We start from the raw sequence: 17353 nt of genomic DNA, 5'->3' as shown, positions 1-17353 counted from the left end.
GAGGTCGTCTTCATCGATTTCATTCCTGATTTCGTTCATGCGAGATCTTCAGCTCAGATTTCAAATATTTCAAATGTATGATACGTATATATAGAAGAGCAATATTGTGATAAAAAAAATAGAAATTATAAAATGCCCTTATTAAGGTAGGCATTTCCTACTCACGGATTTTTTGAAAGAAAATTGATTGGGTTATGCTTTACCCTAATAAAAAGGCCAAAAGGAACGTTTCACCAAAAATCTCATAACATGGAAGAAATGAACTTTAACATTGAGATGGTTTTTTTCCAAATTATAGAACTTACCAAAATCCATCGAGAAAGCTTGCCTCTGATTCTTATTAATGATATATTGACAGGGATTAGCTTATAAATTTTTAAACTAAAAGTTGCCTTCTTTTTGAACTGGGCAGATTTACCCACCAATCAATGTACTTCCATCCTTGTCTCGGCTAATGAAGGTAAGTATATAACTCTGTTATTTTATCATTGTTATTACTGTTAGTAGTTGTATGAGAAAATTACACTGACCATCTCTATGGAATGTTGAAAAAAAGTAAAGCACCCTTGTGGTCTCTGAAATTACACAGGCCTCCTCTGTTAGAGTTTATTAAGGGATGGAACTATCAAAAGATATAATTTTAAGCCTTTAACTCTTAATATAATAAGCACTTTAATTAAAGCACAGATTATAAAATAAACCAAATGGATGAGAAGATAACATGCAGAAAAGGTAGTGTAGTGCTGCTTGGCATGCTCGAGGCTTACACCTGAATGAGCAAATAAAAGCATTAGTATAATTGAGGGGTTGCCTTAAATTTTATTTTTGTTATCATTGCAGAGCGCCATTGGTGAGGGCATGACTCGGAGGGATCATTCTGATGTGTCCAATCAGGTTTGTTGCTGTAGTTGTATAAAATCTAGTTCACTGACTGAAGCCATTTTTTTCTTTTCTTCCATTCATATACTTATCATTTTTCACTTTCAGTTATATGCAAATTATGCCATTGGGAAAGATGTCCAGGCAATGAAAGCCGTGGTTGGAGAAGAAGCACTCTCATCCGAGGATCTGGTCTGTCACTTGGCATAATTACCATGTTGTTTTTAATTATAAGAATTGTTTATCATTCTTGTTAAAAATTTAACATTGTTAAATCTTCATGAATAAAACAGCTATATCTGGAGTTCTTAGACAAATTTGAGAGGAAATTCGTTGCTCAAGGAGCCTACGATACCCGCAACGTCTTCCAATCGCTTGACCTGGCATGGACTCTGCTCCGCATATTCCCACGTGAGCTTCTCCATCGTATCCCAGCAAAGACCCTTGATCAGTTCTATAGTCGGGATGCAAGTAATTGATGGAGTAAAGGAAATGAGCTCATATAGGCCAGTTTCTTGTTCAGTTGCTTTGGCATGAGTTGTAGGAGATTGATTTTTCACCGTAGTTTTCCTTATTGTCTTGCATCTCTCTCCTCCATCAGGTCCCAAGTAATAATGTGTGCTTATCAAGTTAAAAGACTGCAATATTCTTTCACCGATCGTGTAATCTCTATTTTTCTTATTAATTAAATTTGCGTTATCCAGATATATGAGATGGTTTGGATTTTACATGTGTGTTTCGGGAACAAATAGGCTGCTAGAATTTGATAAGCCCTTATTTTTATGATCTTTATTTTTACATCTCATTTGAGAAGTATGTATATCTTATTTTTGGGATTTTATTTACTATTTTTTATTATTATTATTATGCTTTCATGGTTTGTGGCTTGTTCTGTTTACATGTTGAAATGCATTTGATTCTTGATTGAGATGGAATGAACGTCTGGACAGTCCTATGCTCATTGGGAAACCTTACAGGTGGGGGATGTTGGCGATGGGCAAATCCTGTCAGCACTGTTAAGCCCTGTTTGGTGCATCTTATGGGTGCTGTTTATACTTTTTATGTATTTATATTTATATTTTTAAATTCATGTTTGATTGTTTAATATAGTTTTTAGGTATAGCTTATTAGATAAATTTGCTTTGAATAATCTGTAAAAAAAATTATTAATTGGCCAGTTGGGAGAGGATTGTTATGTTTTTTTGATTAATTAGCTTTTTATTTACAAAAAAATCGAACCAAATAACTGTTTTCAAACTATGTACATTTTTAATACCCAGAAAAAGTAGGTATAAGTACCTCTCGGGGGAAGAATTGTTTTTATATTTTGCATTTTAACCTGTGGAACCTTGAGTGTTTTTTTTTTTTTTTTCTAAAAAAGAAAACAATTTAGAAAATTGACTTACTTTTCAAACTATTTGAGAAACTAACATGTTTTTTAAAATCTAATTTTGAAAATGCGATTTTAAAATTAAAATTACATTTTCAACATATAATTTCACATTGAAATAACATGTTCAAAATGCAATTTTAAAAAGTGAAGTTCATGTCATCATAAATTTTTTTTTCAACATGCGATTGGAACCTTACCAAATTGGAATATGTTTGAACATGTTTGTTTTTTGGGATTTATTTTCCATGGCAGAGGGTATCATAAATCCATGAAAGGACAGACAAAATTAGCATGTAAATAACATCAAAACTATTAAATTGCAAGTAGAACTGGTTTTTTTTTCTTTCTCAGAACGCAAATAGAACTGTTAAACGAATTAAACTAGTCAAATTTGTCCCGTTAAAAGTTCGGTTGAATTAAGTTTTTAAACCAAACTTAAACTTAAACAAGGTATAACTTGGCTTAACTCTATTTGATGCATTATAAAGAGCCAAGCTACTCAAGCTTGGGTCATGATAGATTGCTTAAAATCAGCTCAGAACATAAACAAATTATGCTTGAATACCATCTGCCCAAGACTTGTAACCTGTTGTACGCAAAAAAGCCTTTAACAATCACAAGATCCAAAATTATATTTTTTTTATTGTCACAGAAAATGATCAACTTTCAATGAATTCATCAGCATCCATAGATTTCAGTGATCCAAACAGATTATTGTGTTACAATTCACAGATAAATATCATTTCAAGGGACATCAGAAGTGAACTCTCTCATTGCCATTTAAACATGATGCAGTAAACAACAATTTTGGAACATGAAATTGCAACTTGAAAAAGAAACATTGACCCAAACTTTTCCTTCAAAATATTATACAAAGATCCTTATAGGGCCTAATTAATCTTCCAAATAAACCAGGATTTTTTATTTTTATTTTTTAATAAAGTTTGTAACTAAGAATGAAAAATAAAAATAAAAAAAATTGAAAGAAAAAACAAAATTAACTCATCCTGCTTTTGATGTTCTTGTTACATGTGGCAGTACAACTGAATCAAGGTTCCCAGGATAAGGAGTCCACAACCCTAACCCTCCCCTACTCTCTTTCAAACCACTATTCTTTCCCTTAAACTCATCCAAGGATTTCACCCATTCGATTTTGGAAGAATGCTCGCGAGTGTGAGGGTGCAACACAAAGATCGAGTTGTACTCGCAGTTTGGAAACATAAAGAATTTGAACGGGTGCCCTAACCTGTAAACGACGTAGCCAAAGCTTAACTGATCTCTCGGTGTAAAGAGGTTGACCTCGTTGAACCACAAGCAGCTAAATAAATCATTCAGCGCTGTATGTTCACGTATAATTATGGCTCCCTCTGGCACATCTGCATTTTACCACCAAAAAAACAAAACAAAACTGTCAATATAGCACAAATATGAGCAGAATACTAGAATAATAAAACGAGTTCTGAATTTACCATTATGTTGTATGGTACTTCTAACGGAAATTAAAGTGATTAGTCAAGAGCATTCATTATGTACAGTGTGCCTCATGACTTTGAGAAGATTATTCCTTCTTTTTCCTCCAAAAAAAAAATACCGCAAAGCCCATATCTCAGCAGAGATCCATGGGCATTTATTTTGAGGTGATCCACAAGTGATAACATTTCTGACCTTCACCTCCCTTGTGGCTTTGCTTAAAACCCAAAAAAAAGAAAAAAAAAAAGAAGAACAACAACAACAACAACAATTGAACTAAAATACGCTGGGATTTCTTTCTTACCACTGACGGTTTTTTTCTTTGGACTCCATGGCTTCATCCCTTCATAAAGGTATATTTTCATGTGAAGATCAATCAGAGGTCGAGCATATCGCTTCCTCCGTTTGTTTGCATCAGCCTCCTCATATATACTGTGATGGTGCTTGCGCTGAGCAATGGCAAATGTGTGCTTTCCGCGCCACAAGTATCTGCGAAATCATGACAAAATTTGTCTTAATCAAGAGGCCCCATTAGTTAAAGGTTAACTTGATTAGATCATCTCAAAAGTCACAGCATTATTGCAGTTTTGAACAATAGACTAAGATATCAAAACTTTTAAGGGCATAAGCATACTCTTCATCCAATTACATGCATATGTTTTGTTCCAATAATTCGCTTTACATATGCCAATAGAGATGCACTATGCATTAACGCACAATGTGCACACCATTACGCGCACATTGACATTTATGCAATCAATGCATCGACACTTTAGTCTTGTGTTTAACTTAAAGCTTGATTGAATATGAAACATTACAAATACAGATTTGTCCACATTAAACAAGAATAGAAGACCAGACCTTTCTAGCATAAGCAATGGATCGACTATTAGCTCCATTTTACCATCAATCCATATGCTGTACTGTGCTTGAGGAAATAATCTGTGGGTTAATATTTTGGGAACTTTTCCATTCCTCCTGGGTTCATCATAAGGTTGATGTTTCAGCAGAATAATACGCCAAATACCAACCCATTGTCCCCCATCATTGTCCTCTCTGACAGTAACATTCTTCTTGATGAAATCAATGGATATTTCATCCACCACCATAAGAAAACAGAAGAGCTGTTGAGATCGTGAGCTGACATTGGAAGGCTGATGAGGCACATCATATCCATCAAAAATGCCAGATGCAACCACAAACCTACACTTCTCCACATATTTGATGTCCTTTGGAGCCATCTCTGCAACGCCACCTTGAATGAAACCACAGTGCACCTAAAGATAGAAAACACAAGAAACAAGTAAAATCTGATACATATTCAGAAAGGAAGGCAAGAGTGACACTGTGTTCTCATAAAAATAGATTACACAGTAAACAATTAAAAGCTGATATAAGTTTAGAAGAGAAGGCAGAAGCGACGGTGTATATTTATTTACAATAATTCACTCACAAAAAGTTATGGTTGAATCATGTGCAGATCTACTTATCTCTCATTTTTTGCCATTTTGTTTAGAAGCCATCATCAAACTCAGCTAACATTATACATACACATTTAAAGAACAAAGCACATAATAAGCAATAGTACCATAATATTTTAGTTGACTGCAAATTGCCTCCAAGGTTTTTCATTTATCTAGATTGCAGGTTTTTCATTTATCAATGGGCCTTTAAACATAACACATATATCCAAAACGCAGAACATCTGTTCATTTAATGCAATATGCTCATAACATTTGGCTTAGCTTTGCATTAAGAATGACAAATAATCCTTTTGTTCCAAAAATACTTACTTGACCAAATGATATGGAGATTTGGTCAAGAAAATAAACAAAAATAAATTAAGAAGAATTGAACTGTAAATTGGGGTAAATATTCACCTTCATGATTGATTTTAGTTTAAAACTCTCCTCTCTTTGCAACCAGCTTTGATGCCCTCCAAATAGTGGAGGTGACTGAGATCCATTATTTTCTACCTCATCCTCCAAAATATATGATAAATGTTGAACAACTTTGTCAGGAGTTCTTCTCTTCGGCATAATTATTTTGTCCGGGTCATCCACGACGGGAATAGGACAACCTAATTGTATGCCAGCACAAACAATATCACTCAGTCATCTTTACATTGAGATGAAAAATTCAAACAACAGACATTGCTGTGATCTTACGGTGTGTTGGTTTTGGTACAAGTCCCATTGTGTCTAACATTACAAATACCTTGCTGTCTCTGTTACAAATAGCTGCAAATGAAACAGAAAAATTATAGAACCATCATTTCAAACAAATAAAATAGAAAAATATGTGAATTTGGGGTAGAAAATTTGAATTGCATGTGAATTTTCAATTTTGCATCTAGCATGCATAGCCCAATCTCCTAATTCATACAAAAACTTTTAAGAACTAGAAAAAAATGAAGCCATGACAACAGGAACTGACAAAGAAATAACTTTCTTTGTGGCATTTCCTTAACTTTATAAGTTCAATTCCAAACACTTAAAAATCTTTCATACTGCTCCTTCCCAACAACACCAACCAAGAAGAAAAAGCGACCTTCCAAGGAGAGGCTTTGTATGGGCCATCTAACGCTAATGTGGCCAAGTATATTTTTGCCAACTGCCAGGTAATTTACCCTAAATATTAAATGTTTTGAAGAAGGATTGTGTCAGTCCCACGTTCAGGACTGTTAATTTCATAGATGCCACAAACAAACGCTTTTGACATCAAACCTTCTAATAAAAGAGCAGACAAAGTCCGCATTAAGGCAGTAATTGCATGTGCACCATATTACCATAGAATCAAAATGGGCAGCTGCTTCTTCTAGCAAATTTTCCTACTAGTGCACATAATAATGACGATCATTTATAAAAACTTTCTTCGATATGTCTGCTTAATTATTTGCCTTCATAATGAAAGCACGGAACCAACTTAAGAGATTGACCTCAGATGTTAATGTCAGTTAAAATATTATGCTAAATATTCTATCATTTACATCCTGCAAAAACTTCCTTTGAAAGGTTTCCATATCATAATATGAAGACAAGACAGTATAAATTGAAAACTTATATTCAATTAATATTACCCCTCCGTCCCAAAATATTAGCCCCATTTGGAGAATTTAACTTTTTTTTGTAGTACAATTGTTACACTTCAAAAATATTAACTTTCTAAAACTACCCCTTGGTAGTACAAGTATTACACTCCAAATAATGCTAATGAATTTAAAAGAAGGGTAAAAAAGGAAATTCATGTTATTTTAGTTATTGAATTTTTAAAAGAGACTAATATTTTGAGATAGTGAAAAATAGAATAAGAGACTAATATTTTGGGGCGGAGGGAGTAACAAGAAATAATTACAATTCTTTGAATAAGAGACGTACTGATATCTCCAAAATACCTGAAAAGAAAGCTAGGGAAGATTGGCAAGACCAAACATGAAACAATAGTACAATGAGAATGAGCAGCATCCACAAGATGCCCCCCACAAGAACCAAACGAATAAAAGCCTTCTTCCAAAGAATCTTCAATGGGTAATCTTGAGACAACTTCAGTCACAAATTGATTAAACAATGACTCCTGAATTCGATCAAAGAAGGTGCTGACATGGAATGAAGACGCAAGGACCTTAACCACGAGGGTCTTCACTAACCATAACAATGCACCAACCAAGAAACAAACCAAAACCTTATTCACAAACAGAAGGAACTTAATGTTTGTCTCTCTCTCAATCCTTTTATCAAACAGATAATGCCAAGCAATCAAAACCATACCCAACCAAATACAATTCTGAACCGGCTTCCTCACTCCATACACGAAATACAGAACCCTTTTTCAATACTATCCTTATATACTTGTATCTTGTAACATTTTCGATACTATCCTAAAAACACAAACCATCCCAATGAGTCAAATTTTATCCTGTGTTTTTTTCCCTTCACAATTATTGTATTTTTAAATTAAGTTTTGTAAAGGAGAATGCTTGATGAAAGTCATTTTGATACATTTGAGATTTTGTCTCCAAATGTGTATTTACATGGTGAAAGCACAAAAGCACTTTATGATTTTAAAGGACTTCTTAGATGAACATATACCAAACATTCATTTTCTCTAAAAAGTCAAGTCTTATGAAGTTCTTCTATAGAGTTGATAGGAAATGCCACGAGTATACAAGGATCAAACTTTTCAAGAGCGAGTGAATTAGAAAGGTAACAGGCATATTAATCACCACCTTTTCTTTTCTTTTTTTGAAGGTGGTGTGAACTAAACTTCATTATTCCTGTCCTAAGTCCTAACTACCCAAGTTTACCTTGTCGTACACTAGAAGAAGTCAGCAAAATGTGTATATTGAGGTTGTGCTAATTAAATATATAGGCTTTGTTTGGATTTCTATGTGATTAGTCTAACCAACACGTATCTAAAAAATGCTCAAACAAACAAAGTGTAAGAGCAAAACTTCAAATAAAGATGCATACATGACTTGTGCTTCAAAGATAGAAAAAAGAAAACAAGGTAAATAACAACACTAGAGAAATGAATGATTATGAGATAATATTAATTGAAATAGCACACAATTGTGCATACAGCACTACCGTCACTTGTTTCATCAAAATTGCAATTAAATTGATTGCTTTCATATACACAAGGAATATTGGAGACCATATAAAGAAGAAAAAAAAGTTCAGCATTATTAAGCAATTGACAACAAAAAAAATACGAAAAATCTTGATTTTTCCTTCCTTCTATGCATTTCATTGTTGGTGTGTGAACATATCATCTCAACACATGCCACACTTGATCTTCTTGTGTCGTGGTGGTATATGGAACTTTGGCTCTTTGGGTATAGTGCAATGCTTCATCGACCTGAAAATAACCCGAAACAAACAAGGGACATCGTTATGTTTACACCACTTATGCCAGTCAAATGATGCATTAGAAAACTTCTAGGTTTGAGGTTTATTTTACAAAATTGGAGATCCAAACAACACCTGATCAATAAAATGTGCTGGAAAAGTTGAGCCTACAGTAAGTGACACCGAAGGGAAAAAAATGTATATAAAAAAAGAAGAAAGAAAGCAATGTATACAAACTACATATTGCTTTTTAAGAATCGTTTGAAGGAGAGGGTCTATTTGAAGTCTTTAGTAGGAGAAGTTATCTAGCAGGTTCAGCTTTCCACGCCCACCAAAATAGACATGATATCTTCTTGTATAAAAAATTGAAACAAGTGGATCATATGTTTTTCTAATATTGAAAAGACACACCATGTGTCCTATAGGCCAAACCTACTAGATAATTTCTCTATTCAGTAGGTTTTTGGTTATCCATATTCAAATGGAAAGCCATGTATAGCAAAAGAAGTTTTTAAAAATTCTGGATTTTATCTGGTACCTTCTAGGGATGAAAGTCCTGTCGAAATAGGGCATGAGTTGAGCTTTTGGAATGAGCTCCTTTCTTAGTCTCCTGATTTCCTCTTCTTCTGCTAACTACAGGAGCAAAATCCAGCATGCACATATATATCAGTAAACTACCAAGACTAATATCACCAAAACACACCCATAAGATTTTTTCTGTCATGTACCTTTTGTTGTCTTTCCCTTTTCTCCCTGTACTGTTCAATAAGGCTCATCTTCTCAGCCAGCTAATATGCAATCACAAAAGCAAAATTAAACGGTAATTCAATAAAGGGAATTTCATTATTGCCATGTAATATGCGCGAGAACATGGAATCTTGTAGATTCAGTGAATGGTAAAGACTTTAGTAATGACACAATGCCTACTTTATATGTGATACGTGAGTGAAGTTATGGTCATTATGCCCAAAACAATTAATACATGAAAACCTTGAGTAAAAATATTTAAAGAAAGTTAAAAATGCACCTGTTGGTCAAACTCAGCACGCTTCACAGCCCTCACATCGCTATGCAGCACCAAATCAACCGGTCTTGTGATTTCTTTGACGGCAGGTTTTACTAAGCACTGTAATATATAAATCCAGTAAGTTGCCATTTGGACATTCCCAATAATATTTTATTTTTTTCGGAAGTCGATAGCATTTGAAATTAAATGGAATTACCTCTGGCTCATCTGTTGTCAATGGGAGACCTTGTGCGATTGGTATCCGTTGCTTTTCCTCCTCCATCGTCATTTGTTGTAATTTCTTGACGAATTCTTCCTCCTTGAATCTTCCCCTTTGCTGCAATAAAAATCAATCACCAAAATTAACATGATTTCAAGTAAATTGAGGCAAAGACAGAAGGATTTAAAAGCAAAAGTCAATTTCACAAAACCATAAACACACACCTCTGTGCAAAGATTGAAGGGCTTTACTTTTGATCTAGCATTTCCTTTTCGATTTCCATTGCTTGGTTTGGGTTTTATTTTCTCACTGGAATTCAACCGTGAAGATTTACTGATTAAATTCTTGATTGGGTGATGCTTATTTGATGCAACGCCACAGCAATTGCTCTGTCCCCAATCCTTGATTCTGTTGTTTTTTGAGACAGATCGTGGAAGCTTTGGAGAAGATGTTTTGTTTGTATTCCCCTCACCAACACGAGAAAATGCAGAAATTAACTGTCGGGAAGAACTTTGATGGGACCTGAATGCCATACATTTAGCCATTCTCATTTAATGGACTACAATTAGAAAACACCCCAACAAAATTTACAATATAGCGAAGGTGAAGTACTTACAAATGGCTTATTTTGAACCAGTTATCATCACTGCAATGTAACAGAAGAAGATTACACTTGGATTCAAGATGTGGAGTCTTACAATTGACTTACAAGAAACGACTTTACAAGAAAACATGGAGGAACCATTTTTAGAACCAGTTGTAAAGAAACTCACTTGTCTTTGTATCCAGACGTGGCTTCTAGATCGAGATCTATCCACATGGGAGCTTCGATTTCATCCTGTATATGTGAAAATCAGCAGTAATGTAACACCAGACTCTCTTGGAAATTAATACAAACCCAAAAGACACATTTTAGATTCTCACAATTATTGGATTCAAAACAAGACAAAATGCAAAGTAGACATGATGAATATTTAAAACAAAAACGAAGAGAGATGAAGGGGGAAAAAATTATTAAAGGCTGGAAAAGAATGAGGAAAAGGGGGTCAATAGTATGAGACAAAAAAAACAACAGATTCAAAACAATAATTAATTCCAAGAAGATCAAAACCTAGTTTTAAACATGAACCCAAATAGACCAAGATCAAGAATCCATAACATATTGAAGTGAATATACCATTCCCAGATCAAAAAATAACCAATCAACAGGAAAAGAAAGAAATAAAAACCTATAAATTTTTTTCTTCAAAATCATAAGAAACACTAGTGAGTTCAATCATTTCCAAGATTCAAACCAACCAATAATCAATGCGGGTTGAGATTAGCGAATCAACAAGTAAACCATGAAGAAAATGAAGAACCAAAAATTACCAGAAAAGCCCACGGATCGACTGGTTCAACAACGCTCTTCCTCGGAGGAGCAACTACTGTATCTCTGTTTTCGGCGATTTCTGGGTCTTGTGTCTACATATCCAACATGTTAGACTACCAAATGCTGGACAAACTTGTAACTTGTAAGTAATAAATAATAATACTCATAACATAGAATCATATTCCAAAGTTATATATTCTGCTGGCATGGGCATTTCTCACCCTTTCGTTTTATTTTTAATGTTTACATTAATGTTGTGCTTAGAGAAGAACACAGCTGCCAGAATTATAGATTATAATAGTATCAGACAATCATTAAACCAAAAGAACATCAAGAATAACCATGATGAAATTGTAAAGGTTTTCCAAAGATCATAGCACAATTAACGAGAATCTCTAGACTAATTAAAATTTTAAAAAAAGATAAAAATAATATGCACAGAAGCATCTGGAAAGTGAATTGCCTTGCTAAATCATACTAACATAAAATCAGCCATGAATGAAAGAATTTTTTATTGTGAGAAGATTTTAAAATGATTTGAGGAGCATTTGAATGATAAATAACACAAGTTCATTTTCCCATATAATCAACATTTGCAATGCATGAAAGTAAATGGAAATGGATGTCTTACACCCATCTATTGTACATGTGCACTTCACATCTAACAAGCCCCTGCCCTACTAGGTGCACCTTTTGTCTTTCATATCTCTGTCTGTGAAAACAAAAATGCATGTCCCCATCCAACCAAATACAAGTGCCTCACAGAAAGGAGCAGCAATAAAAGCATACAACTAAAAAAAGGTTGACTAAAATTTCAAAACCAGTGAGAATATCCATCCAAGAAAACAGGTCTTTTTTTTGTTTTCTAATCTCTTTTTTTTTTTGGTAAGCAAGCAATTATGAAGCTTCAGGTGGTTTTAAATAGATTTACTAAAGGACATCACAATTTTGCCAAGAGAACCTTGTGTGCTTATAAGAGTCTACCGGAGAAGTAGCATTTAGGTAGCAAATCAGCTAGGCCAATGAAGGCACATGATGAATTAATGACGGATGGCTCAACATGTAAAAGAATAAATAAAGTTCAACACCTAATATTGTCACAAACCTGATTGACTTGATCAAGTTTGCTTATAATGTTGAGGCGTACATCAGGAAATTCATCTTTCAAAAGGGAAAGGAATATTGGCAGAAGCTGCTCAATTGTTGCATCCTGCATTAACCACCGAACCAAAGTTTAAAAGTTAGCTGCAGTCAGTGCAGCATTAACAAAACTGCATTTTTATATAAATAAGAAATCAGAATATATTGCACAAACAAAACCACCCACACTTCAGCAATCGCGTACACAATATTTTGTTCCCCACAAAAAAAAAAAAAAAAAAAAAAAAAACTAAATGATAGACCACAAAGAATTTTGGGGTAATACATGAGAAATTTAACAAACTTCATAACATTCAAAACATAAATGCCAACCTACAAATGTAGATATTTATAGCAATAAAATAAAACCGCAAACTCAAAAGATGAACAGATTAAAACACACAACTGCAAGTGTGATGGAAGATGAAATTTACTCAACCATATCTGTTTCATATAAATATAAGTCAAAGGGGATGGTGATATCAACAATTTAAATCCACTAAATGCCAATCTACAAAATGTAGTTAGATAAAGACAAACCTTCTGAGATTTTGATCAGAGGGTGCCACAAGCACATATAAAATCAAAATAAAAAGGAAAAAACCTCAGATGTTTGGACCAAGTGCTATTTGGTAATATAGAAAACATTCAATGTTGCTAAATCTATAGATAGTGTCAATGAAGAACAAAATATCATTTTGTAAGGGGTAAAAAAGTAAGGAATAATAAAATATTGAACCATCTTTGTAGAATGACAACAACATCCAAGTCAAGGCACTAATTAATCACTTCAGCAACCCCACAAGTGGTCAGACTGACCTGGAACCAAGTAGGCAAGTACAAAATAAAGCAACACAAAAACATACATATTGGTGAAAGGTTTCTAATGCTTTAGTAAAACAATGCCCTCCCCATTATTTGGGGCTGGCAGCACATTTACTACAACTAAAAGATTTAAATCGTTTCTCACAATTAGTTTCTCCGACAAAATTTAATCAATATAGCCATTAAAAAAATCCAAAGTATGCATCGTTATTTTCACCTTTGCATGCACAAATTAGAAACTAATGAATCCCTCCCTAACCGGAGTTAATGAATAAGACTTTCCACAGGAAGTTCTTACCTTTCCTAAGATAGGAGCCATTCCCATTATAACTGAAGCCAAAGCAGAGCGAACATGCTGAGAAGAATCTGACGACAATTCCTACAAAATGTTGTTGCCGAGTGATAAGACACAAGACATTAATGGCACAATGGGTAAGGAGTAGGTCCACAAACAAACAGGAAAAATTTCATATGCATGATCATTTGTGCTTGTGAAGACAGAGAGAGGGAGAGATATGCACCTTTACACAGGGAAGAATGTGCTGAATAGCAAGTTCGGGATTAAGAATCTGGCAAAACTTGGTGACTTTGCCAGCAGCTGCTATACGTACTTCAGCTTCATTATCTCGAAGTAAGCGCACATATGCAGGAACCAAATCCATCCTTAAATAGTAATATGATCACATCAATTAAACATTTCGAAAAAAAAAAAGAGCAAGGAGAGCCACTACTGAAACACCCAGACATAAATAAGACTCAAATCTAAAGAAAACAGGCAAAACACTACATATATATACGTGTCTATGTTATCAGTGATAAAAAAGACCAATAATATAAGTATATATAGCTATTAAATTCTTTCAAGACTGCCCAAGATGGTACATGATCACATGGTGAGTAGAATAAAATGTAAGTGTAGTCAACCTGACAAAACAGAATGAGAGCTGTGTGTAGCCAACATAAGGAAATATTTACAGTAGATAAATACCTGGTAGGTTCAGGCCCCACAGCTTCACAAAGTTCATATAACTGATTTGCGACCATATAGCGGACACGCCAAGACTTATCCTATTTAAGAATAATACAGTAGACAAAATAAATATACAACTAAGAACATATCTTAAGTAACAAATGCTTCTGAAAATCAAATATTTTTTCAGCAATCTCAGTCAAAAATTTAACAACTCTCAAAAGCATCATATAATTAACCACAGAGCCTGGAACCAACTGAGAGCAAAGCACAACGGATAGAAACCCAAGTACTAGAGTTGCCTATAATGGGATTGCATGCATTTAGGACTAGACAATATATCATCATTAAATCCATACACAAAAAGTAAACATGTTTAGACACAATCACTTTAATAGGCATATGACACGTTATTTAGAGTGATTAAATATAACATGTCGAATGAGGTTATAGTCAGCTAACTTAGCTAGAGTAATAAAAGGAGTTTTCACTGTATTTAGCATTATGTTAGAAACTTTTTCGCTGAAAGTGGTGGAAAATAAATCAGCATTCAACTACTCTATAACAGAAGCATACACAACGGTCTCTCACAAATCAGTTTATTAAGTGGTGGAATTCTATAATTGTGTTCTTCAAATACATGTAAATATATGTTTCTTTGGTTCTGATTTTTCTTGTTTAAAAAAATGTTTGTGGACTTAATATGCCAAGTGTTTAGTCTGCTGAACTTATGCAGGATTGAAAACTAAGTAGCAGATTGAAGGTGAATAGATGGATTTCAAACAGAAGTAAATTATATTGAAAACAAGACATGAGAGATCAATTAACTAACAATTGATATACCTTTGGAACAATACTCTTTTGCTTTGTCACTATATGAACCTGCTGAACCGTGCCTCCAGCTCCATTGTTGGGTCTCTGACTCGTAACGTTCTCTTTACCATTTCCAAGTCTATTATTCTTGTTGACTACCACTTTGTCATCTGCTTTTGTAGCACCATTCACAGAATCTTGTGCATTGACTCTATGTAGCCTCATGGCTTTTGTAGCACCAGTGACAGAATCTTGTGAATTGACTCTATGTAGCCTCGTGGCTTTAGAAGGCACAACTTTGTTAACCTGAAAATTTTATGCATAATTCAGCTTACTAACCATGATTCTGGTGCCAAATTCAAGATTCGTTCATTGCGATTATCAATCCAGAATCCAAATAATTAACAAGGAAAATTTTTAATGATATGATATCAGCTTGTTTTTGGAACCTACTATTTTGGTCAAAAAACTAAAAAATCAACTATTCTCTCTGCTTTTTTGCACGTCTTTTTTTATAAAAAGTTAAAAAGCCAATAAAATAATCAATTCCCAAAACAACTAGAATGAATTTGAGTAGGGTATTTTGCAAATCACATTTATCATTGAGAAGTAACTAGCTCATACGAGAAATTTTCTCAACATTCATGGTATTTGCCACTAATCTGAAAGTTTAGAATTGCATATAGTAAAATTGTACCGTGTTTGCTGATAAGTAATTCAACAGTAAAGCTAGTTTGGTGTCATTAATCAAAATGTTGCAGCTTCTCACCTTTGATTTTGCAGTTTCCACGTGGGCTGACTTTGCGGCAGCAATGGTTTTACTTCCGCATCCAGATTTAAAAGTCAAATCCCCAGTCTTAGCAGTAGATTCCTTGGACATATTTGACTTTCTTGCTTTGTCGCAATTTGCTTGAGGCGCTCTCGTGGCATTTCGATTATTATCAGGTGTTACATCTTTGTTCAGTGATGCACGAAGTGACGGGCTCTTAACATCATAACCAGGGTGTGAAGAGGAGCCCATACTGGATTGTTTCTCATCCGTCTGATCTGAGTCCTTCGGTATCGCAAGAAGCTTCTCAAAGGCCTTAACCAAATGCATCACTCTTCCAGACCCAGGTTCAGGCATACTCTCTCTTGCTTCTTCCAACAATTTCTCTCTCCTTCTCTTGATATTCGAACTACCCATTTCAGATGACAAAAACCCACTCGTGCGACTAACATCATAACCAGGGTGTGAAGAGGAGCCCACACTGGATTGTTTCTCATCCGTTTGATCTGAGTCCTTCGGTATCGCAAGAAGCTTCTCAAAGGCCTTAACCAAATGCATCACTCTTCCAGACCCAGGTTCAGGCACACTCTCTCTTGCTTCTTCCAACAATTTCTCTCTCCTTCTCTTGATATTCGAACTACCCATTTCAGATGACAAAAGCCCACTCGTGCGACTAACTGTTTGACTAGATACATTCAACAACTTCCGATGTTGTTGCTCACCACTTTCAGATGTAATCGTGCTTGCTGATTTGCTCTCAACTTCCTTAATTGCTGCAGGAATCGAATTGAAGTTATTTAATCTCTTTGTAACACATTTGACATAGGAAATTAATAACAGTGAATGAAATGAAATTACAGGCAACAAATAACAGAGAAACCAATATACTATCTAATCACAGAAGAGAACCTGAAAGTCGAAAGCTATCGCAAATAAGAACGAAGAAGAACATCATCGTCTGAAGACATGTCGAAAGAAGCATCATCTTCTGAAGGAACATCCAAACACCGCAAATAAGAAGCAAGAAGATCATCTTAAGCAATAAGAAATTCTCCATAACGTATGAATACTGTACGTGTATGCGAGTATATAAATTTCACTGAATACTGTACGTGTATTTGAATGCGAGTATATATACATGCATTTAGATATATATATATATAGAGCGTCGGAGCGAGAGAGAGACATTGCAGAGAGGAATGAATAAGGAAAGAGAGAGAGAGAGAGGGGGAGGAAGATTGCAGAGGATTTGAAGATCAATGAATAAGGAATGAGTTGATTTTTTTCCCCTTTTTTTAAAAAAAATTAAAGAAGTTAAATTTTTGAGATTTTTTTGTGAAAAGCCCCTCTTATTTGACTTATTTCGTGTGAAGCCCACAAAATGTGAGTTTCTATTTGCACATCACTTATTCTCTCAATTCACACCATTATCCCAATTTTTTTTAATTACCATTATATCTTTTAATTAAATTACCTACACACCCCTCATTCCCTCTCAATTTACGACCGTCGGCTGCCACCTCCTCCCAACTCCACCAGCACCGATTGCCACCTCTCACTTCCAATAATACCATTCCTACAACCGTCAGTTGCCATCTACCCCACTTCCACCGCCTCCCCCGCTGCCCTCTACCTCTGGTACCATCTTC

At 34.7% G+C, this 17353-nt stretch overlaps 3 protein-coding genes across 4 annotated transcripts; 1 reads left to right on the top strand and 2 right to left on the bottom strand.

Annotated features, from left to right (window-relative positions):
- Window positions 1–363: 363 nt before the first annotated feature.
- LOC145806489 (V-type proton ATPase subunit B 2-like) lies at window positions 364–1586 on the top strand. The gene is made up of 4 exons (XM_082903713.1): window positions 364–460; window positions 841–894; window positions 988–1071; window positions 1173–1586. Exons 1-4 carry the CDS (start codon window positions 455–457, stop codon window positions 1356–1358), a joined length of 330 nt encoding a protein of 109 aa, XP_082759839.1. The 5' UTR covers window positions 364–454; the 3' UTR covers window positions 1359–1586.
- A 1481-nt stretch (window positions 1587–3067) lies between these two features.
- On the bottom strand, window positions 3068–7341 carry LOC145806487 (putative hexosyltransferase MUCI70). Its single transcript, XM_082903704.1, has 6 exons — window positions 7137–7341; window positions 5911–5982; window positions 5623–5822; window positions 4604–5019; window positions 4047–4231; window positions 3068–3648 (listed from the first exon to the last, which is right to left on the bottom strand). Exons 1-6 carry the CDS (start codon window positions 7204–7206, stop codon window positions 3275–3277), a joined length of 1317 nt encoding a protein of 438 aa, XP_082759830.1. The 5' UTR covers window positions 7207–7341; the 3' UTR covers window positions 3068–3274.
- A 915-nt stretch (window positions 7342–8256) lies between these two features.
- Window positions 8257–16981, bottom strand: LOC114264795 (uncharacterized). Of its 2 annotated transcripts, XM_082903698.1 has the most exons (16): window positions 16614–16981; window positions 15705–16477; window positions 14966–15241; window positions 14141–14220; window positions 13674–13815; window positions 13451–13531; window positions 12293–12397; window positions 11187–11279; window positions 10589–10653; window positions 10432–10461; window positions 10040–10337; window positions 9813–9932; window positions 9617–9715; window positions 9318–9377; window positions 9128–9222; window positions 8257–8599 (listed from the first exon to the last, which is right to left on the bottom strand). In XM_082903698.1, exons 1-16 carry the CDS (start codon window positions 16759–16761, stop codon window positions 8515–8517), a joined length of 2550 nt encoding a protein of 849 aa, XP_082759824.1. In that variant the 5' UTR covers window positions 16762–16981; the 3' UTR covers window positions 8257–8514. The 2 variants fall into 2 exon arrangements, with proteins under 2 accessions (XP_082759824.1, XP_082759828.1); XM_082903702.1 differs by lacking the exon at window positions 11187–11279.
- Window positions 16982–17353: the final 372 nt, after the last annotated feature.

The sequence above is a fragment of the Camellia sinensis genome, chromosome 2, assembly GCF_055761805.1.
Source record: "Camellia sinensis isolate YWXY chromosome 2, ASM5576180v1, whole genome shotgun sequence".
Taxonomy (NCBI): domain Eukaryota; kingdom Viridiplantae; phylum Streptophyta; class Magnoliopsida; order Ericales; family Theaceae; genus Camellia; species Camellia sinensis.
This window is presented reverse-complemented; position numbering and strand designations above follow the sequence as displayed.

Bases quoted from the DNA above. Each gene is read 5' to 3' on its own strand.
- LOC114264795 (XM_082903698.1), bottom strand. From the start codon at position 16,761: ATGGAGAATTTCTTATTGCTTAAGATGATCTTCTTGCTTCTTATTTGC. The intron at 15,242-15,704 runs GTGAGAAGCTGC...TAAAATTTTCAG, and splicing joins TGGAAACTGCAAAATCAAAG to GTTAACAAAGTTGTGCCTTC. The intron at 11,280-12,292 runs GTTTGTGACAAT...TTGGATATGTAG, and splicing joins AACTTGATCAAGTCAATCAG to ACACAAGACCCAGAAATCGC.
- LOC145806489 (XM_082903713.1), top strand. The intron at 895-987 runs GTTTGTTGCTGT...TTTCACTTTCAG, and splicing joins ATTCTGATGTGTCCAATCAG to TTATATGCAAATTATGCCAT. The intron at 1,072-1,172 runs GTCTGTCACTTG...TGAATAAAACAG, and splicing joins CACTCTCATCCGAGGATCTG to CTATATCTGGAGTTCTTAGA.
- LOC145806487 (XM_082903704.1), bottom strand. From the start codon at position 7,206: ATGCTGCTCATTCTCATTGTACTATTGTTTCATGTTTGGTCTTGCCAA. The intron at 5,983-7,136 runs GTATTTTGGAGA...TTTCATTTGCAG, and splicing joins TTCCCTAGCTTTCTTTTCAG to CTATTTGTAACAGAGACAGC. The intron at 5,020-5,622 runs GTGAATATTTAC...TTCTATCTTTAG, and splicing joins AACTAAAATCAATCATGAAG to GTGCACTGTGGTTTCATTCA.